The sequence below is a fragment of the Schistocerca americana genome, chromosome 5 (genome assembly GCF_021461395.2).
Source record: "Schistocerca americana isolate TAMUIC-IGC-003095 chromosome 5, iqSchAmer2.1, whole genome shotgun sequence".
NCBI classification, from domain to species: Eukaryota; Metazoa; Arthropoda; class Insecta; order Orthoptera; family Acrididae; genus Schistocerca; species Schistocerca americana.
Genome location: NC_060123.1, coordinates 327,151,804 through 327,178,224, shown reverse-complemented (window position 1 = coordinate 327,178,224; position 26,421 = coordinate 327,151,804). Strand labels below are relative to the sequence as shown.

General features: G+C 38.6%; 1 protein-coding gene across 1 annotated transcript in view; it reads right to left on the bottom strand.

The window, feature by feature from the left end:
• LOC124615843 (F-box only protein 28) overlaps window positions 1-26,421 on the bottom strand; it is a 111,204-nt gene that overhangs the window by 61,056 nt on the left and 23,727 nt on the right. Inside the window, exon 2 of the mRNA XM_047143995.1 lies at window positions 10,292-10,540. Within this exon, the coding sequence (XP_046999951.1) occupies window positions 10,292-10,540 (249 nt within the window). The remainder of the gene's footprint in view (window positions 1-10,291; window positions 10,541-26,421) is intronic.

Below are 26,421 nucleotides of genomic sequence, written 5' to 3'. Positions count from 1 at the left end.
CCGTTTGAGACATCCCAAGGCGAGTGACAGAAGCTTTGAGTGATGATGAAAAAGGTTTCTGATCATATCTCATGCCATCCTCGACAAATGAATAGAAGCAAGCAAGTAAGCTATGCATATAAGCTGCATCAGAAAATTTCAAGCAGCACAGGCTTTGTCAGCAGTATATGCACCCAAATCTATAATTTCCATTTAGATAGTCATTCACTAATACTCTAGTGGACATTAATACAGCGTCATAAACAATCACCAATATAGTAATGTGTGAACGCTCGTGTTTGTTTTTGCCAAAAAACGTTCGTCCACAAGAGGGGCATATATGATGTATCATGCAGCGTAACTTGCTGTGACAGTGCGAGAGAGAGAGAGAGAGAGAGAGAGAGAGAGAGAGAAAGAGAGAGAGAGAGAGAGAGAGAGAGAGATTGTTTATTACTCTGTGGTGGTCAGCACTCACATAATTATTCTTAGGAGATAGAGTTTTGTTCTTCTTAAGAGTAAATTTTACTAAAAGAGAGCCATTCTTGTGAGGTAAAAATCGACACCATTGCGAGTTTTTGATTCACATTGTAAAATATATGTGTATATGGAAGGAAATCAGTTAATAGAACAATAAAATATTGTTCATTTCAAGAAGGTACGTGTTATTATACACCCAGCATACACTTAATAATAAATAACAGCTTGAGAACAGTTCCAACGGGAGCGTTCAGTTCTAGTGAAATAGTTCGATGTTTTCTTCAGAAAAGAAGTCACTTCATGGATCATTCAAATCCACAATAGTACCTGGACATTTCTCAGAACTGAAAGCAATCTGATTTCTATGCAACAGAGCCCCGAAGAATATTTCTCTGTACTTTGGTTACCACTTTCAGCTCAACACGGTATCTGCAGCATCTGGAGCAGATTTCTACAACAGCGGAAGCGTGTTATCGCTATCGGTTTCACACATCGCCCTGTGTACGCTGTATGTATTTACCCACAAAAGTGAACTTACAGTTACTCACACACATAGAAAGACACTAAAAGGTGGTGTGGGAAACATTTCAGTATAAAGGTTCTGTAGAGCTAAACAGTAATTAGCCTAGTAGTAGTAGTGGTAAACAAAAAAATTTTTCTTTTTTTTTTCAAAGGAGCCTTTATATGCCTCTGAGCCTTGGCTCCTCCTGACTTACTATGGTCAATATGGGGAGTGGATTTACCTATGACACAAAAATATCAAACATATCCTCTGACTGCATCATCAGTGCTCTTTCACACATTTTTCCATTGAAGCAGTCCCAAAACGACTGTTTTGGACAATGACCTGCAATTCACTTCCACTACATTCCCACAGTTTTGAAAGAAAAATGGCATCCAAATGATCCTCATAGCACCTTTCCATTCACCTTCCAATGGCATGGCTGAGAGGTTCATCAGGACTTTCAAAACCCGAATGACCAAATTCCAAAAGCACCATCCATTGGAAGATGCCCTCTTGTTATTCCTGGCATTCTATCGAGCGACTCCCCAGGAGGGCTCTCCCAAATAGAGAAGCTGCACTGATGTCCTCACCAGTCCCAACTCTCTCTGTTACACTCTCAATCTGCCCCCGTCGCTGCTCGGCACCTTCGCCACCACTGCTCTGCCAGTTGAGAACCCATGTAGGTCCTGACATTTTCTCGCAGCTGTGAACAATGGTTCCCTGTCACCATTTCCCATCACCTTGGCTGAGCTATAGTGGAGGTTACTTTGGCTAATGGTGTCACCTGCTGGAGGCACATAAGCCAGCTTCAAAAATGTCTGGACCCTGATATGCTCAACAGGCCTGGTAACGAGAGTACCGGTAAGAACAAAATGTGAAACTACTTCCTAAGATAAAATTTTTTGCTTGTAGTATACATAATAGGCTTCTGATATTGGAAACTCATCAATTATACTGTGTTGTGTTATTAATGTAAATGAGATAGATAAAAATGACCATTTGTGCCAAAACAGTCTCACTTATTTGGTGTAGATTACTGATGCTGCAATATTAGAAAGGCCTATTTCATTTTATCTTGCGACACTGACAAAACGGACGTAGTCAAATCGAGACACCACACCAGTCTTTGACACTATTTGTATTAACAGCTCTTTCAGTACTAGACAACCACATTTTGATTTTTCATGTAGCAAAACCTTTGTCCCACTTCTTTAGCAGGAAGGAAAGCATGAGAGTATAAAACTCTAACATGATTAGAGAGAAAAAATGCTGGGACCTAAGGATTGAAGAAATATGTACTGTCTTGCTTGTCTCTTGCCTTTATTGGTTTTATGTTTCTTATATGTAATTTTATGTCACACAAGAGAGTAAGTTTTTAACTAACAAGCAATAATGAGTGCAAATTTTCTAAACAGTTCTTATTCTCCTGGTCACAAATAATTCCTCCCAGTATTAACTGTAAGGGTTTTAAAAAAAAGGGGGGGGAGGGGTAGGATTTCAAACCGACCAACTGGGACCAAGGGATATTTTAATTTCCACTGTCCTGAACACAGGTTTGATGGCTTCCATTACAAAGTATACACCGTTGAATTCCACAGAGTGAGGAACAAAGATGTGCGATAGAAGAATGCTGTGTGAAGAGATGTGGCACTCCACTTTGGCACACATAAGACCACATTACATGTTTTATATTTCCTCAAACATATATGTTTTATAAACCAACCCCTTCAGAAAGATGTGCACTGCAAAATGAACATATTTTTGAAAAATTGATTTTTTTTTTTTTCAAATTTTTTATGTCCTATCTCAAATGCCCAAATGGGGGTAGGGAGCACCACTAACAAGTTTTTGCCCCGGTTCAGAAATATCATAGATCTGGGGCTGGTATCTAATGTAACCACATTTCAACCACTTCCCTTCTAAACTGTCATGTTAAAGTGTCCACACAATAACAATCTTTCGTGGCTGCCCAGGTTGGATGTCAGTATTTTCTATTTCATCCACTGTCATTTTTACACTTAGTTGCCTAGGATACATATCGTTTTGCACATGCACTTCTCCATTACATTTTATAAAAACGAAAAGAATCAATTTTTCACAAAATAATTTAATTGGATGGATTAAAAAATCTATCCACCAATCGGCGGCAGAACACATACACAAAAGAGGGTTGTAATTAGGCAAGCTTTCGGAGCCAGTGCTCCTTCTTCAGCAGAAGGGTTGGAGGGGAAGAAAGAGGGGTGAAGGAAAAGGACTGGAGAGGTCTAGGAAAAGGGACAGGTTTCAGGAAAGTCGCCCAGAACTGTGGGTCAGGGGAGACTTTCCGCACAGGATGAGAAGGAAAGACTGATTGATGGAAACTGCTTCGGACAAAATTTGAAAACCTCAGAGCTTAAAGGTGGAAGCCAAGGTAATACACAAATTTGATATGCAGGTGGACTGGTCCCTATTGTAGTATCAGTTTACTGTAGGCCAGAAGAAGAAAAAGGTGCACATCATTTCAGTCTGTAAGCACTGTCAACAACCTATACACAGAGCTACTGACCTACCTCACTGACACCCAACCATTGTTGTTGTTCTTATATTAGAAATTTATTCACCCAGATAGCACAAAAATACACAATAGTTATTACTTTCAGTGGAATAAAATCATCATCTTTAGATTATTTGCAGAGAAAAAGTTTTTACACGCCAATCCATTTCATTGACCCTATAAAAATTGTTTTTATACAAATGATATGAAGATGGCAATTTAATTTTGCTGTAGTAATCATTGCACATTTTTATGTGATCTGGGCAAATAAACTTCTGTAACAAGAGCAACAACTGTGTTTAGATTCTGAGATCGCCTCCAATACAGCTGACAATGTTAGGTATCATCATTTATTGACACCCATTTTGGTAAAAATATGGAAAATATATCATTCTCATGTATGACGACTCTCCTGAATAGCTCTCATGTGGAAACCAACATGTTATCTGCAAGCTACGATCAAATGAATTTGTGAGGGTATGGAAATTATGCTGAATGAAAGTTGGGAATTTTTTCCGTTAAGTGTGCGAGGTGTGAAGTTTTCTGTACCTTGTCGTCAATAAATGACCAAGAGTACTGAGAATTTTATTATAAAGGTTACATTATTTAGATACTATGCAAGCATATCATTTCTATACAGGGTGAAGAAAAAAATGCCACACTTGGCGGTCGGTATGCGATTCCTCATCCTCATTACTTGTGGACAAAGATTACCAGTTTCCAATAGGTCTTGCTCCAGGTGACAAAAAACATTCTTACCAGTATGGCACCTTTGAGCATACTGTGCAGCATATGCATGAGCAGCAGCAGCAGCTTGTTTATTGGATGCACCCAGCACCAAATGTACATTGAAGTATTCATCATTTGTGTACTCCTTCGGGAACCCCCCCCTAAGTGAACTTGACAGAACCAGTTATGATTGAGCACTGTGCAATTAGTACACACATGAATGCAGTTTAACGGTCACACTATCATGTGACAGGCTATTGCCATGTGACATAATGATGTTCTGCTTATAAATGATGAGAACAAGGGAATGGACATCTAAAAGATAAAAAAGGAACCAGACAAGGATTCAAACCATAGCTCCATGGTGGGTTTGGGTTTGATGTCCCACCAGTCCACTGAGTGATCTATGATGGCTGAAACGGTAGTGGAGGGTGATACACATTCCTTAATACATTCCAATGCACTGTATGATATGATGGTGTTGCTAGATACTCTTCAGACATGTATTTTCAAAAAGCACCCTATCTGATTTTGCTTCATAAGCTTTTGTTGTGAATCTGGACGAAGAATCACATGCTGACTGCCATGAGAGGCATTTCTTTCTTCACCCTGTATATAGGATATTCTGTATTGGTTCAGTAACATTTTGCATCTTATTATTTGTTTTAGGTATGTCTTGGAAAATGTGAGATTGGAGTTTGTCAGCAAATATTTCTACATCACAGCAGGTGCTGCATGGAGTATCTTGCTCTACAAGAATTGCCCGTGAAAACTCGGACAATAATGTATACACATTTGATGCTGAAAATTTTGAAAGGTCCAAAGTTAGTGTGAGCTAAGCATATCCACTCAATATACAACTCTGTGTATAAGCATACAATAAATGTTTATTATCGTACATAATTATGAAAAGCCATTTTGGAGAAGTTTAATACAGAAAGATTACCAATTAATTTCAATTTGATGAAGACATCCATGTCAGGTATTTGATATGTTTATGCCACCCAGAACCCTTTCAAAGTACAACTCGCTACAGCCATCGCTACATCAACTAGATAAACAAAATATCCAAACAGATATGTGACAGGACTGAATACTTTCTATTAAACAGACCTCAGTCAGTCATTCTTAAGGAGGAATCATTTTAAAAGCAAAGGTAATATCCCACGTACCTCAAGGTAGTGTGATGGGGTCGCTGCTGTTCACAATATATTTAAGTGGAGTTGGAATGCCCTATCCCGACAATGTTAAATTTAATGACTTGGCTTCCCTGTATTTCAAGAACAACAGTAGCCATTGACATGAAACTTTTACAGGACATTAAACTGTATGTTCTGAGTCTACTGAAGTACAATAATTGCATTTTAGCCACTGCTTTCAGAAATAAAAAATTTTAACTATACAGTTAAAATTTTGTGTACTTTTTTTGTATGTTATCCTAAATAATTTTAATTATACATAACATTATGTTCTTATTTTAGTTCAGTACACTCAGGATATGTATGTTATTATTCCCTGAAACTTGAATACTCTACTCGAAGTGGTTTCAGACATTTAGGGAAAAATGCAACAGAAAATGTAAATTTTCAGGAACGACTTCTAAAATTTCAAAAGACTGTAACTCACTTAATATATGCTTAATTTTTTATTACTCAAAGGCACCCTGCACCATACAATAAATCATCCTCTTGATCTTTTTCCAAGTTTTTTCTTCTTTTCTTCTTTCTGGAGTCCTTAGTGGCCAACTGGTGCTGCATACTCTGCTTTATCAATGCAAACCTTGTCCATCCATTCAAGTTCTCTGATGCAGTTTGCTCCAGGAATTATTCCCATATGCTATATTACTTTCAAGCAGTAACATCATCACTGACCCCCAACTTTAGTGTCTTCATTCCAAAAAAACATATTTTGGTAAGTGAGTCCATATAACATTATTGAACAACTCATTGTGATTTTGAGTCTGACCATGCAGACACTTCTTCAATAACTCAGGATTTTCCAGGTCTCTGTAAGTAGGTTTTATGATACCCATGACTGCTGCTGGGATGGAATGTTTATGGTTGTATGAACTGTTTGAGTACTGGGCATTGCAGTAATTGCGCCATGAATCAGGTCCAGGAGGACAAAGGTGGTGTACTGGTTATTCATCAGTTCACAGTTTGTGGAAGAAGGTAGCCCATAGTGCCTGCTTCATTTTCAACAAATCCTTAGTATTATTTCTAATGGCCAACCCACAATACTGCTGTAGTTCATCAATCATTTTGTCTGTCAGCCAGCCTCATATGGTTTTGCCATCAGAAAGTTTCTTGTCTCTCAAACTTTGTTTCAACTTCCTCAACCTGGTGCCCATCCACTTCTGGACATGATCGACACATTCCAGTTTTGTGATAATCTTCTCACCATAAGGCTGAGCGGCTAATACACTGTTGTATGCTTTTGAGTCTCCATCACCTAAGAATGGTTCAAATGGCTCTGAGCACTATGGGACTTAACTGCAGTGGTCATCAGTTCCCTAGAACTTAGAACTACTTAAACCTAACCAACCTAAGGACATCACACACATCCATGCCCGACGCAGGATTCGAACCTGGGACCGTAGCTGTCGCGCGGTTCCAAACTGTAGCGCCTAGAACTGCTCGGCCACTCCATCCGGCTCCATCACCTAAGAACTTAGTGTAACACACTCCCCTTTCGTTCACAGATCGACTTAAAATTTTAATAGCAGCACCACTTGTTCTTTTATAATTTCTGTCATAGATATGCCCTTACACTTATAACAATATTTGGTTAAAATCTGGAAATCTATTATCTTTCCAGTATCCACACTGGTCACCATAGCAACAGAATTCTTAGAACTGTAGTTGCACTTCTGCCAAGTGCCATCAAAAGCTGCTGGTATGTCAGTCATATCATCATTTATTTCAACAGCTTCATTTGCAGCACCCTTCATTGACTAACATGCAACAGATACCACAGCAGCCCCGATAAACCCTGCATACTTGTCGATTTTACAAGGTGGGCATGGCATATTCATCATGGCATACATTGTTTCTGCTGCAGTGTGTCCTTTGCCAATAGCTCTCAATACATAAAAACACCTAACATTTACTTCAAAATAATTATCTTTACACTTACCAGAATTCCAAAATGAATAGTTACAACTGGCACACTTAATGATAAGTTTCCTGGCTAGTCCATTTGATACCTAACTGGCCCTCCACATATTTCACAATACACACATTCACCTAACACCCTTGTTAGGATGTTTAAATCTATCAGAATATAACCTAACCTACCATTTACATCACTTTAATGTTGAGAAAACTGTGTATCACAACATTTTATTTTAATCTTCAAAGCACTAATGGGTCTTTCTCTAGATACTGATAAGGTGCATTGTCTGTAACTTCACACGCCACATGTTGAACACAATGTTTCCCATTATTCGAAAATCTACTAGCATGAAACCCATGTTTCTTAAAAACATTTCGTTTTGGCATCATACTTACCTTTTGAGAGATTTGCCAATCTATTAATCACTTTTTCTTGGAAAAACATTAGCACTTCGACATGCAACGCATGTTTATATTACAAAACAATACGATACTGTTTCTGACAGTGCTACCATTACAAACACATAATTTAACCTGAATGAGATTTTCACTCTGCAGGCGCTGATATGAAACTTTGTGGCAGATTGAAGCCGTGTGTCGGACCAAGGCTCAGACTCGGGACCTTTGCCTTTCACGGGGAAGTGCTCTACCATCTGAGCTACCCAAGCACGACTCTGGTCCGTCCTCACAGCTTTACTTCTGCCAGTACCTTGTCTCCTACCTTCCAAACTTTACAGAAGCTCTCCTGCGAACCGTGCACAACCATGGGTAGCAAAGGTCCCGAGTTCGAGTCTCGGTCCGGCACACACTTTTAATCTGCCAGGAAGTTTCATATCTGTGCACATACCGTTGCACAGTGAAAGTCTCATTGTAGAAACATCCTCCAGACTGTGGCTAAGCCATGTCTCCGCTATATCCTTTCTTTCAGGAGTGCCAGTTCTGCACGGTTCGCAGGAGAGCTTCTGTAAAGTTTGGAAGGTAGGAGACGAGGTATTGGCAGAAGTAAAGCTGTGAGGACGAGGCAGGAATCGTGCTTGGGTAGCTCAGATGGTAGAGCACTTGCCCGCGAAAGGCAAAGGTCCCGAGTTCGAGTCTCGGTCTGGCACACAGTTTTAATCTGCTAGGAAGTTTCACATAATTTAACCTTTATAACACAGCAATCCACAGCCTTCTATATAAAAAATTACCGATTTTATTAGATCTTGAAGTAATTCACGTAAAAATTTTAACTTTTTCTACCGGTGAAGATTATATTAAAAATAAATAAAATACTTCCCATGTGAGTTTATAAGTGATATATATATATATATATATATCATTTTATTTGGAAAATTGCAAATTTTATAATGAGATAAAAATCTGAAAATGTGAAAAAAAAATTTCTGTTCTAACTCCCCTTAAATGAGTTGGCATATAGTTTCCATAGCTCAATGAGGCCATTCACAGATGGTGGAGTTGTGTACAGGGAGATGACATTGTTAGAAATGCACAGAGAGACTTGCAGATGATTAATGCTTGGTGTAGAAGTTGCCAGCTGAATCTAAATATAAATGAATGAAATGTGATGCTTTTAAATAGACGAAATGCTCTCGTATCATTTCCCTACGTGACTTGCAGTCAGTCATTGGAATCAGTCACAACCTCCAAGTGTCCAAGGTCTCTGTACAGAGCAATTTAAGGTAGAATGACAACATAAGTCTGACCATTAGTAAAGTATATGTCAGACTGAGATATATTGGAAGACTGCAAAGTAAGTGTAGTTCATATGGGAAAGAGGTCACTACAAAACCCTCATTCAATCATTTCTTTGTTTGTTGGTCAGGGACCATTATGAAGCTGCATTTTCAGGAGTGATAAAAGCAGATTCAAAGAGGAGTTGCACAAGACATCAGCAGTTTGTGCAGTCAGTGCAAGAGTGCCACAGAAAAGCTTGACATAATGCAGTTGGAAACATTATTAAGAAATACGATGGACACCACAAAATGTCTTAGCCACAATATTTTGAGTGTTCACCGTCCAAAATGAGCCGAGAAACATACTGCTTCCTCCAACATACATCTCACACACTGGCCACAATGCTCAATTTAAAGAAATTCTGAGAGAGCTGTTCCAGCAGTCTCTTTCTACATACTATCTGCAGGTGGAATAGCAAGTGCGGAAATTAATACTGAGGCACACTGCACCCTCTGTCACACACAGCATGGTGGCTTGCAGAGTACAAATGTAGATGCAGATGACTGTAAATGCTGACATTTCATAGCAACACCTATTTTCTCTATGCTCTAAAATTACTGTCCTTTTCAATTTATTTATTTGCTCATTAATTTTTTTATTACATTTAGAGACTAACAACATTTTGCATCAGCACTCTGTGTGGGAACCAGCAGACATCTAATAATTAGACTTAACAAAACAATAAAATTTCTTGTTTCCACTGAGGAGCCCACATTGGAAAGCAACCAGATAACCAAAGGGAAACATAGTATAAGAATAATGTACTGGCAAAGGGCCCATTTTCTCTGAATTTGCAAATATACATTTCTATGAGACACATCTTACATATCATTCTAATATTTATACTGTACCTCTAGGAGACAGTACAGATTTGAATACCCAATGGCATGCATGCATGCACACACATCAGTCAAGAAAAGTGACAAAAATTCACTGACAATTTCACTATGACCACTGCGTCTGCCTTTCACACCAATTATTTGCTATGTACATGGCACTAATTTTTATCCTAGCACCAGGTGAAGTACAACCTCGCTGAAAGTAACCTGTGGGGCTGAAAAGTAATTATGAACAGACTGGTGTCTTACATATGCAGAAGTGGCTGAATTCAGCAAAGTTAACTGATTTGGTGATTATGAAATTAGCTAGCAGATCAAGAAAATCCTCTCCATATACCATAGGTTTCTAACGAATCAAAAATTATATGCAAAATGTACCTACCTTTCCTGGTATGAAGCAACACATTCCATTAGAAATGAACTTCATAAAGGTCATTGAAAGCATAGACATTCGTGTCTCTATACCACTCAAAATGTCACAGTGTTTTGAGAGAGGATGATTTCTTCTCTCAGACTCACGTCTTGGAAGCTGTGACTTTATCGACTTCATACATCTTGAATGATATTTTTCAGCTTTCAAAAACCCACTGGTCAGTAATTTTCCACAAATTCTATTAAACCGCTGACACACCTATAAAATACATTCATTTAACAAATTATGTAATACATCATTAAAACGAAAATCATACCATTTTAAAAGAGGAAAAAAATCTGAGCATGCAGTATGTAAACTATAGAAACAAAAAGCAATAATGATCAACCTGTCAAAGTACAATCCTACAACACACACATGTAGGCAACATAGTCATTAATGAACTACACACTAGATGTATTACAAGAACACAGAAACAGGTATAATTTGCAGGATAAATTACTGTATCAATAACTGTGTTTGTGTTCTCTTTTATTATTCTAAAGTCATTAACTTTGAATCCGCATAACTGAAAAACTCCTGGTGGATCTGAATGCCTACAAACAACAACATTTATTGGCACACTGTACTCTGTCAATCCCATCATGAAGGAGACCTTTCATGGATGTGGAAAGTGTCTAGTTACATATTAACTTCTGTAAAATATACTAACAAAAACTTATGACTAGCTCCAATCTGCTCAAACTGATAATTACAGTAATTACTTCTAGACAGCTTCATACGCATACCTTAGAAGAAAAAGGGTTACTTTAAAAAATGTCACTGCTACTCTTTTTACACTACTCGATTGCTGTTATGATACAACACTTCAAACGAAGCATTTTAACTTCACAGACCACTATTAGCTGTTTATACAAGGTCTGTTCAAAAAACTCCTGAACATTCGTAATTTCACGCTAATGGTGTGTCAGAGAGAAATGTGGTTGGGATCCCTGCACACGCCTGTGTTTAATGTGTAACCACGAGAAGTTGCATTGTTGTATGTCTGTTAGTTATTGTTCAGTGCTGTATTGAGTAGAACATTGTGCCACACAGTTTGTGAATTTGAGATGGCAGAGTTAGATGAATAATATGTCTGCATTAAATTTTGTGTCAAACTCACGAAAACTTTTACAGAGGCACACCAAATGATGCAGCAAGCCTACGGTGATGAGTGCTTAAGCCATACACGGTCTTATGAATGGTTCACATGGTTTATAAATGGTGGCATGGAAGTTAAAGATGACCCTCATTCAGGATGCCCTTTGTCATTTATCAACAACACTCACATCAGGAACATCAAGGAAATTGTGTGTGCCAATCAAAGACTGACTGTCCAAGACATTGCAGAAGAATGTAACATTTCAGCTGGATTATGTCACAAAATCTTTACACAGCATCTTGGAGCACATCATGTCGCCGCCCAGTTCATCCCACGACTCATGAGTCAAGACCAGGAAGACCTTCATCTCGCAATCTGTGAACAGCTTTTGGATCACGCAAATGAGAACGAGATGTTCCTTAAGAGAATCATAGCTGGTGATGAGATATGAGTTCACAGTTATGATGTTGAGACCAAGGTCCACTCTTCACAATGCATTGGGGAAAGAGTCTCCAAGACCAAGGTCTAATGTCAAAGCCATACCGATAGTTTTGCTTGACTTCGAAGGATTAGTTCAACAGGAATTCATGCCACAGGGACAAATTGTTAATCAATGGTACTATCAGGACATGTTGCAAAGCCAGTGGGAAAATGTGAGAAGCAAATGGTCTGCAATGTGGTAAGATAATTCATAGCCCTTGCATTACAATAACGCACCTGCACATTCATCCCTGCTGGTGTGTGACAACTGCACAAAAAACAAAATCACTGTGCTGCCTCATTCTCCATACTTTCCTGATCTGGCCCCTAAGGACTTTTTTTTTATTTCCACAGTTGAAAACCCTGTTGAAAGGACGAAGATTTGCAACAACAGACGAGACAAAATAAAATTTGCAGACGGCGCTTCATGCAATCCAGCAAAAGGCATACCAAGACTACTTCCAAAAGTGGAAACGGCATTGGGAGTGGTGGTATCAATTGTGGAGGAGAGCATTTCGAAAGATGCCAAGCACAATAAGTGAAATGTAAGGGTAGAAAAATTTTGTGGACAAAGTTCCAGTTGTAATTTAACTGCACTTTTTAAACTGCTGTAATACATATGGACTAATAGTCAAATAATTAACCCACTTTGAAATAGTAAATATTTAAAAACCTGTGAGTTACACGGCTCAATAAAATTAAATTCCAATGTTAGGTTAAAACCACAAAATTCCCTGATATTTTAGAAAATTCCTGAAATTCCAAGATATTTCCCTGATTTTTCCAGGTTAAATGTAATCCCCAGAGAATCCCAGGTTTTCCAGAAAAATCATCACCCTGGTAATATACACTGAATAATCCTTACACCCATGGACATATAATGACAGTGAAACTATAATGTGTACTTAAAACATACTTAGGCAAGTTTCATGCTGTAAACATTACTTTGTATGCAACGTGGAACATCACTAATATTCAATCAGTTTTAAGTTAGCACAATGTCTTGTACACAAATCATAAAATAATTAATTTTCTTAAAAGAAAAAGTGCAACATAAAATATTTTGAGCAAAATATTAAGTACTTGTTCTCCTCTGACATGTTGCTCAGACCCAATGACAATAAATTTTTCTAGATAGACTGAAATGTTGTTGTTACAACCTACTATATGATATTAATAATCATCAATGTTTTGCACTGACAATGGAATTATTCATACAACTGGTTAATGATAATGGCCGGAAGTGTATTGTGTACATAGCGTTCACAATAGTATAGCACATCCATACATCTGCATCTTCATCTTCATCTACATCTACATAGGTACTCCGCAAGCCACTGTATGGCTCATGGCGGAGGGCACCCTGTATCACTACCTGTCCTGTTCCACTCACAAACAGAGCAAAGGAAAAACAACCATCTATATGCCTCCATAAGAGCCCTAATTTCTCATATCTTATCTTCAGGGTCCTCATGTGCAATGTATGTTGGCGGCAGTAGAATTATTCAACATCAGCTTCAAATACCAGTTCTTTAAGTTTTCTCAATAGTGCTTCTCAAAAAGAATGTCACCTTCCCTCCAGGGATTCCCATTTGAGTTCCCGAAGCATCTCCATAACACTTACACATAGTTCACACCTACCAGTAACAAATCTAGCAGTCCGCCTCCAAATTGCTTCAATGTCTTCCTTCAATCCAAGCTGGTACAGATCCCAAACACTCAAGCAGTACTCAAGAACAGGTCGCACCAACGTCCTATATGTGGTCTCCTTTACAGGTGAACCATCCTTTCCTAAAATTCTCCCAATAAACTGAAGTCAACCATTCACCTTCCCTACCACAGTTCTCACACACTCATTCCACTTCATATCGCTTTGCAACATTATGCCCAGGTATTTAAATGACCTGACTGTGCCAAGCAGGACATTAGTAACACTGTATCTGAACATTACAAGTGCTCTAGAGCACTTGCCCGTGAAAGGCAAAGATCTCAAGTTTGAGTCTAGGTCTGGCACACAGTTTTAATTCTGCCAGGAAGTTTCATATCAGCGCACACTCCGCTGTAGAGTGAAAATCTCATTCTGGAAACATCCCTCAGGCTGTGGCTATGCCATGTCTCCGCAATATCCTTTCTTCCAGGAGTGCTAGTTCTGCAAGGTTCAGAAGAGCTTCTGTGAAGTTTGGAAGGTAGGAGATGACATACTACAAAATTGAAGCTGTGAGGACAGGTCATGAGTCGTGCACGAGTAGCTCAGTCAGTAGACCACTTGCCCGTGAAAGGCAAAGGTCCAGAGTTCAAGTCTCGCTCCAGCATATAGTTTTAATTCTGCCAGGAAGTTTCAGAAATGACACTTTTATGCAAAGACAATAATTACACTGAAGTCACCACAATTCTAGGAGATCTACTGGACATTACAAAAGACAGGACAAGGTTCTTATTATGAAACACGTTCACCACAGATGGCGATGCATGCTCTGAAAGATGCTCCCATACTGGCTACAAAATTGGTAACGAGTTCTTGTGGTAAGGCATTCCATTCTTCTATCAGTGTGGTTGAAAACTGTCAGATAGTCATTAGTGCATGTGAACATGCTGTAATATATCTCCCCAAACCATCCGATATAGGCTCAATGAGATGTAAGTCTGGGAAATACGCAGGCCAGTAATTTGCTGAATATCCTCTCATTCCAAGAGCTCCTCCACCTACGCTGCTCAATGTGGCTGCTCATTGTCATCCACGAAAATGAACTCAGGGCCAAATATACCCCTGAAAAGACACATATTAGGGGAAGGAGTACAGTGTCACAATAAAACTGACCAGCAAGTGTACTGTGTTTGAAGATTGGAGGTCAGTAGGCCAATGCAACATTAAGCCTCCCCACACCATGAAATCCAAAGCATCAAAACAACCTTGTTTGACAATGTTCCTGGTTTCACTGTGTGTTTCTACCTCTCATAATTTGATGGTACGTCCAGCATTAACTAACATGATTGTTTTGGTGACATCATATTCCATGGGTGCACTTGTCCCCATATCTTTGAACAGAGTACACTCAAAGGTCAATGTTATTGAGACAATGCACCCCTTCCTTGTGTGTGCCTCTTCAGGGAAGCATTCAGCACTGACTTCATTTTATGGATGACAATGTGTGACTGCATCAAATTGCAAAAGTGGTGGAACGAAAGGATATTCAGCAAATGGATTGACCTGCCTGATCCCCCAACTTAAATCGCATTGAGGACATGAGAGATGTTTTGAGGAGGCACACTGTAGCACGTACACATGCACCAGTGACCCCCCAGGAGTTGTCAACTGCACTGTTGTAGGATTGGAACATTTTACCACATGAACCCCTTACCAATCTTGTGGCCAGCATGGAAGCACATTGCAAATCATTCACTGCTATCGGTGGCGATCACACACCCTATTAAGAACCATGTCCTGCCTTTTGTAATGTGCACGAGATCATCATAAATGGTGGTGATTTCAATGTAATAATTGTCTCTGAATAAAAGTGTCACTTCTATTCATCTCATCACATATTTCTTTTGGTTACCTTTTGCACTTTACAGTAGCAGTTCTTTCTAATGTATGGTTCAAGTTTCACCAAGCTGTTACTTGACAGTGACACCACGTGCAAAAGTTACTTTCGTACTTAAGTTTTGGACACCAGTGCATTTTACTGAAAACAAAAAGGTAGCATCTTGGCAAGTGTCCCTTCTTCCCTGTTAAACATAAAAAAATTAGTTTGGCACAGATGAATGTCCTCGCCATGACCACGGAAATGGTTTTCCCTAAAGCCGATATCCTTCCACAACACACAGATGGTTTAAGAAATTTGTGCATAATTGATTTACTGGCAGAGATTTGCATATTAACTTTATGTACTTGATTAACATACAGGCAATCGACCCGTGATTGCTATCATTCGATTTACAATTTCATCAGCTACAAGAATCTATGATTTGAAGTTAATTGTCTATATTTATAGCATCCTCTTTCTTTCTATGGGCTGATGTGATGGTTGTCTTGGCTTTGCCAGTGTGAGTGTGAATAGGGTATAGGGCAATTTTTTGAGAGTGGAGGACCAATAACAAGTTACATGTAGCTTGTGCAGGCAGACCTCTGCCACAGATGAAGAAACTTACATAAAATTTCATATGCTGGGAAGAAATTGCGTAGTAAAAATTATGGTTTCATAATGTTATTGTGGTGGGTTAAACATGCAGCAATGAGGGTTTCTTTTTTTTTTTTTTTTTTTTCAACAAATTGCTTTGTGGAAATAGAAAGTAATCTATTAATTTTGTATTGGTGTTTGGAAGATTTTAATGATATACAGTGCTGTCAAAGTCTGTGTAGATCAGGCCTATTGAGTTATACACTAACATTCTTTTAATCTATTCTGCTCATACAATATTTTGTGCCTCTGTTTGCAAATATTTTTTAGATCTATAATTACATTTAGTAGTGAAAAATTAGCTACCTGTGACTAACTTACAGAGCATGCATAAAGACCAGCAGATTTTATCAAGAACTTCTGTTCTGTAATCAAAAAATCACATAGTTCCATTTGATACCTGCATCTCGGTTCTTATTGTTATGATAATATCCCTAAAAGAGCATTATCAGCATCTTTAGCATGCCAAGAAGCACACAAAATGAAGTACCTGCCTCATCCCACATGTGTGACTTTATCAAAGAGGCCAGTTGTCTGAAATTTCCTTGTTATCAAATGAAGCAACTTGGAGGCCCGCATTGAAATGGTGCCAAAGCTCTGCCTCCAGAAAAACCACCCTGTTATCAATACTAGCTATAGCAAAACTATCCACAAGCACTGTCATGTTGGGCATTGTAAAAACCAAAAGACAACCTCAGCCCCGGGTGACCAACATGTGTCTCCCAATAAATCAAAATGACTCTGCTTGTAGAAGGTGCACATGGATAACTGTTCCCCAAAGCCAAAACATTTATAGTTGTTTACACAGTGTGTTAAGTTGGCAGTGCAGTATTACAAGCTCGAGCTTGTTTGCCATGATATATCCACCAATATTAGACTAACATTTTATGGAAAAAAGGGAATATAGCATTGAAACAGGAATGTCATTCCCCGAAGGATAAAACCAAATTTCTGTTGAAAAACTGAATTGTATGTCCACTCCCAGTGACAGTAACAAACATGTTGAGAATGATGCAGTGTCTTCCAACAATGCAAGTGGAATCACTAGCCATAACAAAACATTTCATTGCTAATTCAGTGAAAGAACAGCTAACGTGATTCAAGTTATCTGTGGCAGGTTTGAATGCTATTACCATTTGCACAATTACTGTCTGAAAACACTCAGATAATTTTCCTTCTTGATTTTGACAGTTTTCAACATTTATTAGTCACGTTTTTGAAAACACTGCAGTGCTGCAGATCCCTGTTCAAAGAAACGGTTGTTAATTCCTGACTAAGTTTTGAAAAGAGGCAGCTGTAATCATCCCTTTTGATAATTTTAGAGAGTAATCCACTCCTACAATGTTAATCATCTTAAAATTTTAATCATTTTAAAAACTGACACAGTTCAGAAGAACAAATTCCCATCCTCACACACACACACACAAAATCACAACTGCCCTTTTGCTGTTCACAGTTTAATGTTTGTCATTAATTTCTCTGGCGAACTGGCCTGTCAAGCTCTCTTCGGAGTTGGGCGATAGACATAACCAGCAGTCCACCTTAAGATTGTTGTCAAAGCTCCAGTGATGTTGTAGAAGCCAGAAAACATTACGGTACCTGAAGTTTTCTATGTGCTATATATAATGCTTCTGAGTCCAGGTCCTCGATCTTTTAAATAAGCATCATAAATATACAATGGCATTCACTGCATGATATGAGAAATGCACATTTTTGGTTATTCACTTACTTTTTCTGATCATATTCTCAGCATTAAATTATTATTAATAAATCATGGTGGAGAAACACACTCATTTATATTAATTTTTGACTGGTCAGAGTCACCTGATTATTTAAAGGTTGGGCATATATCAACTGAAGGAGGGGCATGTGTTAGAGACTAGCTGCAGCATATACAATGCCTGAAGTTTAATGAAGACCGTTTGGTTGTAATCACACAGTGGACACACGCACACAACTCAGACACACTACACAGAAAGAACTTTTTTGATAACTTAAAAATATCCAACAGTTTTCTTTTCAATGGGCTTGCCTGCCATTCAACACCTCCTCTATGTGATTTACCCTAATTCAAGTTGTTATTCCACTTGGCTGTCACAAACAGAGCATGGAAATGTTACAAGACTGAGAGATCTGTTTTGTCAGCTATGTGTTACAATGTAAATAGACTGCCCCCTTGAAGGAGGTGAGGAAAAAAAAAGAAAAAAAAAAGTCTGTAGATTCAGGCTACAAAACTGATATACTCTCCTTGCACTGTTGGTAGAATTCTATTAGATGTAATGTGTCACCAAAGAAAAAGAGGTCATGAAAGAGGTCTTCAGTACACATGTATGTATATGTGCTTGTGGAATACACCTTCTACTTCTGCCATAAACCCTAAACTGCCTGGCAAACTGAGAAGCACACATTTCAAAATTGATGCAATGTGACAGCAAACACTCAGCCATCACAGATGACCAAAAGAGGGTGGAACTGTTTAAGCTTAACACTCAGATCCAGGCCATCAACAGCAGGCAGAAAAGCTGATTCAGCTGTGCCAAATAAAGTATGCTGCTGTTCCTTTACTTTTGACCTTGCAGAAAGGAAAAAAAGGGTGCAGAGACAAACATCACTAATAACTAATAAATGGCTTTCATTATGCTGTGAAACATAAATGAACTTGAGAACATATATACTTCATGTAGAGACAATACATTTTACACCTTAAGGCAATCCACACGGAAAAGATGATTACAGTGAGAATATACTGAACGCAGAGTTTTCTGTCCTTATGATTGCCAATATACTACCCCTTCCGCTCATTTCACTACAGATTTTCAAGTAATTGCTGTAAGCATGGGTCTATCATTAACCTTAAGAGAATATTCTGTTTATTTCAATCAATGCGAAGTGCAGATCCACATTTGCCTCCATATACATCACCCTTTCCTGTATCTTCTGTCGCTGAATAAGCATAACATTATGTTGACATATTTGAGCCAAATCTGCCCATACAAGCCACAGTTATCATAGCAGTACATTATCTATCTCAGCAGAGAAGACTTTGGAGCATGTGATGAAGTGCTCATTTGCCTGGGTTACATAGAGCAGGGGTCTTAGGTTAACCAACTGGATTGCCTGGCTTGTACAAAGCTGTGCCAAGGGCTGGATGGATGTTGAGGTGAAACAGTCATCAGTGAATAAAGATTCTGATAATCTGTCACACCTCAGTTGTATAGGGCTTATCCAGTCAAAGAGGGTCCTAATTCACTTTTAGAGCAGTTATAGAAGGGTCCATTGATAACACAACTCTAGATGCTGATTCATGCAGCAGCTTTCCCTGTGGAAACAACTACTCATAGACTTGTTTTTGCCCACATAAGACTTGTATTACAGCCACAGCTGTAACCATACACTCAGTGCATGTTTCAGCAATGAACATCTGGTGTAATATTGTGTGTCACAGAGCAGGGATCTTAAATTACTCACCTGGATTGTCTCACTAGTACAAACCTACAACAAGAGCTGGGTGGCTGTGAGATGAAACGGTCATCATTGGAAAACATTTCAGTAACCTACCACACTTCAGCTGTATAGGACTTACCCAGTCAAACAGGGCCCTTATTTCCCTAAGTGAGAGAACCCGCCTGCTGTGAGGATATCTTCATAACTCTCTTTCATCCTAGTGTCTGACTGACCTGCCACCTTTTTCTAGCTTCCACAAACTATCCCTCTTTTCACCTTGAGGAAGGAACAAACAGCTGCTAAAACAAGGAATAATTTCTTGTGCTTTCACATTTGACTATAAGCAATAGTAAGAATTTTACCATCTTAACGGCAAGTTTGGCCAGTCATTTTCTCTCAAAATTTCATTATTTTTCATTAAATTCAGTACTTGCTGAGCTACTTGTGTGTGTGTGTGTGTGTGTGTGTGTTTTTATAAAAAAATAAAAATAAAATAAAATAAAAAAAGAGCAGAGTGCCACACAAAGCCTCTAAACCTTTGGATGCAATTATGTTGTTGTGGCCTTCAGTCTGAAGAATGATTTGATGTGAGCTCTCCACAACTGTCTATCCTGTGCAAGACTCTTCATCTCTGCACAACTATTGCTACCTATTTCCGTTTGAATTTTGGTACTGTAGCCAAATCTTCTCTCCCTCTACACTTTTTACCTCCAACACTTGCCTCCATTACTAAAGTGACTATTCCTGGATGCCTCAGGATAAGTTCTATCAGCAGATTCCTTCTTTAATTAAGTTTGCCATATATTTCTTTTCTCCCCAATTCAATTCAGTACTTCTTGACTTGCTATTTGTACTACGCATCTAACATTCAGCAATCTTCTATAGCATTGCACTTCGAAACTTTCTATTCTCTTCTTGTCTGAACTGTTTAACATTTATGTTTCACTAGTGTACTAGGTTACACTATAGACAAATACCTTCAGAAAATATTTCCTAGCACTTGAATTGATATTAGATGAAAACAAATTTATCTTCTTCATTAGCACTTTTCTTGCCATTGCCAGTCCACATTTCATATCCTTTCTACTTCAGCCATCATCAGTTTTTTGCTGCCTAAATAGCAAAACTCATCTACTACTTTCACATCTTGTTTCCCTCAGCATCACTTGATTTAATTCAACAACATTCCATTATCCTTGTTTTGTTTTTGTTGATGTTCATCTTATATCCTCCTTTCAAGATGCTGACCATTCCATTCAACTACTGTTCCAAGTCACTTGCTGTCTCGAACAGAGTTACAGTGTCACTGGCAAAACTGGAAGTATTTTTTTCCCCTTGAACTTTAATTCCTCCTCCAATTGTTTCTTTTGTCTCCTTTACTGCTCACTCAATAAACAGACTGAAGACCACTGGGGTTAGGCTACAACCCTGCCCCATTCCCTTCTCAGCTACAGCTTCTCTTCATTGTCCTTCAGCTCTTACAATTGCAGTCTGGTTTCTATAACACATTTGTTTTCCCTTACATAAATGTATAGCCAAGGTCTAAAGGAAGATGCCAACTTTAATTTTTCGAAACCAGTGAAGTGAAATAAAAATATATTTGCAGCTGACAATTGAATTTCATTCTGAAATTCACATTTTTCTTCTAAGGAATTAGAATTTTTACATTCTTCTTGAAGTGTGGGAATTTGTCTCATAAACTTGGTTACCAGGTGGAAAAGATTTTTAACGGTACATTCCTCCAAGGATCTCAATAATTCTGAAGGAATATTGTTTGCTTCAGGGAATGTCATCTGCTTTTGAATTAGGCATTTCAGTGCTCTGCAGCATTCTTCTTGCAGTACTGTATCTTCCATCTCATCTTCATCTACTTCCTCTTCCCTTTCAATATATTGTTTTCAAGTTTGTGTCCTTCGTATAGCCTTTCTATACACAAACTGATCACATCTTTCAGCCCTCCCTTCCTTGCTATGTACTGGTTGGCACCAGAGCTCTTTAAGTTCATATGGTTGTTTCTCTATTCACTGCAGGTTTCTTTGGTTTTCCTATACGTAGCATCTATCTACCCTATAGACACATATACTTCAAGAAATTTGCATTTCTCCACTACCCATTTTTTTATATTTCTTCTATGTCTATTAAATTGAATATTTCATATTTTATCCAGTTTTCTACTGCCATTCTATTTTTACCTGTACTTGTGTCTGGTGGCATCACTGTTTCACCTCTCACAGTCACCCATTCATTTCTTTCCCCTGTTTCAGTCAACTGAGGCTTAACGCTGCCTTTGTAAGTCTCAACTACCAGCGATTCTTTCACTTTAGTCCCATATGCTTCATCTGCTACCTTTTACAATTTCTTCATTTTTAATCCGCAGTTCATAACCCATTAATTATGGTGGGAATCCTAATTATGGTTGGAATCCACATCTGCTATTTGAAATATTACGCCTTTTGAAATCTACTTTAGAAATGCCTTACTTAGGATTATGTAACCTTCCAATGTTTCAGATATTTTTTACGCACAGAATCTTTTTGTATGATTTTTAAACAAAATGCTATAAATGACTGAATTGCAATCTGAGCAAAATTCTACCATACAGCTTCCCCTTTCATCCCTTTCTCCCAATCCACTTTCTCCTACTAATTTTCCTTTACTTTTTTCCTAATTCCAAATTCCAGCCACCCACCACAATTAAATTTTCACCCTCCTTACCAATAGGAATAACTTCTTTTTTAAAATCATAGATTCTTTTAATCACATCTTAATCTGTGGAACTAGTTAATATATAAACTTGCACTAGTGACCAGTGTGGTGGGTGTCGGCTTTGTCTCTGTTGTGTGTGTGTGTGTGTTTGTTTGTTTTTGTAAGGGGGGGGGGGGGGGGGGATGCGGGTGCTCGATAGTGTGCTCACTTTGTGTCTATCTTGGCAATCATAGTGCATTCGTTAAGGTGTTCATAGTTGTTAAACAGTATTCTTGTTTCCTTCTTCATTATCATACCTCCTCTTGCATCCACCCCCCCCCCCCCCCATTTGATTTACTGTTAATAACCTTGTACTCATCCAACAGTTAACTAAGTTCCATTATATCTCATTTTAATGTAACCATTTCTCTTTTTAAATTATCTAATCTATCTGATTAAGGAGTCTTATATGGTATACACTGACCCACAGAATGCCAGATTTTTTTCCCAATTGCTCATACACAACAGTAATAATTTATCAAACCAATTTTCTTCGTGTGTTTTTACTGCAAGCATGTTCTGTATTATGGAATATGTCCTGTTAATATCCATAACCAAGCACAGTTCTCTTACACATAAATGAAAATCAAGTTGCTCCCATTAACAGCTAGGGATCTATGGAATTCAATTAAGTGTGGCATCCAATGGTGGTTATTGACTCACATTCATACATTTGGCATCAGAAGGCTGCTGGCAGTAGCAAGGCCTAAGCTATGGGACTACAGTACCCCAAAGTTCACACCCAGCTATTGCTAGTTGGTCCCCTGAGAAGAGCAAAAGGACGGTAAGGGAGGATGATAGTAACGCAAAGGCTCAAGAGTGAATGTTTGCCAATCAAAAGAGGTACATTAAATTGACTCTTTTCATGTCTCTAGTGAAAGCATACATGTGTTTTTGGAAGACATGAAGAAATTAAGATCCCTATTGACACACTCCAAGGTTAAATGTCCACACAGTATTAAACCAACTTCACTAACTTAGGAAGTAAAATGGAATTCTTCATTGTGCATAATATGTGGAAGTGTGAACTGGTCCTGTCTGCAGTGAGCTATGCCTTGGTATTTGGTTGATTTGAACTATCTCACTTTTCCACTCTGTTCCAAAAGAGTTGGAGATTTTGATTACAGGAGCTTATGAAGGATGACAATTACAGTGAAAGTGGAAGAAAATAAATTTTCAACAAAAATAACAATAATGAGAATAATATACAGAACTAAGAGCACTGATTCATGTTTGAGTGGTACCTCATGTTACGCTTCTCATAGCATTTTTGGCGTTCTATTAATTGTGCGCTGTTAGCGACCTGTTAAGGTACGATTCTGAACTTTTCTGTACTGTGGCAGAATGATGACTTTCTTATGTAACAGCACAAGCAATGTGTGCAAATACAGGATGGCAAACACTTTAACAAAAACAAAAAAGTTTTTAATTTTACCTAGTGCTTGATGAACCAACAGATGCGCACACACAGTGTAAGTATCACCCCAGTGCATCAGATGAGTAGGCAAATAAGCTGATGGAAGCCATGACAAATGTTACTGACCTAGGACTCTGCACAGGTGAACACACTGAATGGTCACAGAGGAGACTGTGACAGACAAGAAGACAGCCAAGGAAAGTAACCAAAGACAACTTTGTCTGAAAGCTTTACAATTTGTTTTAGTTAACTGATGTGTACTTTGGCGCACAAAGGTGGAAGTTTGTTCTTAGGAGCTGCATCAGCTGTAATGTGATTAAAATTTTGAGATGACTAGTGTTATGAGAGTGTTTGAGATGAATTTTTCTCTTAAATTATCAAAGGAATCAATATAGCTGTCTGTTTTTGAAGTTTAGTCACGATTATTATATCAAAGGAATCAATATAGCTGTCTGTTTTTGAAGTTTAGTCACGATTATTATATTTACAATATGTTCCTTTATTTATCAGTTCTGAGAACCTCCTGACTCTTTACTTTATCGGTCCACCTAATTTAGCAATGCATCTCAATGCTTCGCTTCTCTTCTGTTCCTATTTTCCCTCAGTCCATGATTCACTACCGTACAATGCTGCACTCCAAAAGTATATTCTCAGAAATTTTGTTCTCAAATTACGGTCTATTTTTTTATACTAGTGATTTCTTTGGCCAGGAATTCCCTCTTTGTCTGTGCTAGTCTGTTTTTTATGTTCTCCTTGCTTTGTCTGTAATGGGTTATTTTGCTTCCAATGTAGCATAATTTCTTAATCATCTTGAGGTTGAAGCTCTTCTCTCCATGTTTTTGGAGAGGGTCTGCCTCGAACAAAACACAATTTTATATTTTTTATTTTTATTCCTACACACGTCTTGCTGAAGTTTCAGCCTCATCAGTTTTTTTTTCCTTCTATACAACAGGTAAAATGCTGTTTTGCTTGTACACATATAAATTTGATTTTTAAAGACAGTATTCACATATCTGAAAAAGGACAAAATTTTATATATGCTTTGTATTTGCTGGATTTTATGTAATTTAATGCAGTTGTTCCCCCCAAGAACCATGGAGGAGGGGGAGGAGGAGAGTAGTGTTTAACGTCCCATCGACAACGAGGTCATTAGAGATGGAGCGCAAGCTCGGGTGAGGGAAGGATGGGGAAGGAAATCGGCCATGCCCTTTCAAAGGAACCATCTCGGCATTTGCCTGAAGCGATTTAGGGAAATCACGGAAAACCTAAATCAGGATGGCCGGAGACGGGATTGAACCGTCGTCCTCCCGCATAAAGAACCATGGACCTTACCGTTGGTGGGGAAGTGGGGAAGCTTGCGTGCCTCAGCGATACAGATAGCCGTACCGTAGATGCAACCACAACGGAGGAGTATCTGTTGAGAGGCCAGACAAACGTGCGGTTCCTGAAGAGGGGCATCAGCCTTTTCAGTAGTTGCAACGTCAACAGCCTGGATGATTGACTGATCTGGCCTTGTAACACTAACCGAAATGGCCTTGCTGTGCTGGTACTGCGAACGGTTGAAAGCAAGGGGAAACTACAGCTGTAATATTTCCCGAGGGCATGCAGCTTTCTGTATGGTCACATGATAATGGCGTCCTCTTGGGTAAAATATTCCGGAGGTGAAATAAGTCCCCCATTCGGATCTCCGGGCGGGGACTACTCAGGAGGACGTCGTTATCAGGAGAAAGAAAACTGGCGTTCTACGGATCGGAGCGTGGAATGTCAGATCCCTTAATCGAGCAGGTAGGTTAGAAAATTTAAAAAGGGAAATGGATAGGTTAAAGTTAGATATAGTAGGAATTAGTGAAGTTTGCTGGCAGGAGGAACAAGACTTTTGGTCAGGCGAATACAGGGTCATAAGTACAAAATCAAATAGGGGTAATGCAGGAGTCGGTTTAATAATGAATAAAAAAAATAGGAGTGCGGGTAAGCTACTACAAACAGCATAGTGAACGCATTACTATGGCCGAGATAGACACGAAGCCCAGGCCTACTACAGTAGTACAAGCTTATATGCCAACTAGCTCTGCAGATGACTAAGAAATTGAAGAAATGTATGATGAAGTAAAAGAAATTATTCAGATAGTGAAGGGAGACGAAAATTTAATAGTCATGAATGACTGGAATTCGGTAGTAGGAAAAGAGAGAGAAGGAGACGTAGTTGGTGAATATGGATTGGGGTTAAGAAATGACAGAGGAAGCCGCCTTATAGAATTTTGCACAGAGCACAACTTAATCATAGCTAACACTTGGTTCAAGAATCATAAAAGAAGGTTGTATACATGGAAGAAGCCTGCAGATACTGACAGGTTTCAGATAGATTATATAATGGTAAGACAGATTTAGGAACCAGGTTTTAAATTGTAAGACATTTCCAGGTGCAGATGTGGACTCTGACCACAATCTATTGGTTATGAACTGCAGATTGAAACTGAAGAAACTGCAAAAAGGTGGGAATTTAAGGAGATGGGACCCGGATAAGCTGACTAAACCAGAGGTTGTACAGAGTTTCAGGGAGAGCATAAGGGAACAATTGACAGGAATGGGGGAAAGAAATACAGTAGACGAAGAATGGGTAGCTTTGAGAGATGAATTAGTGAAGGCAGCAGAGGATCTAGTAGGTAAAAAGACGAGGGCTAGTAGAAATCCTTGGGTAACAGAAGAAATATTGAATTTAACTGATGAAAGAAGA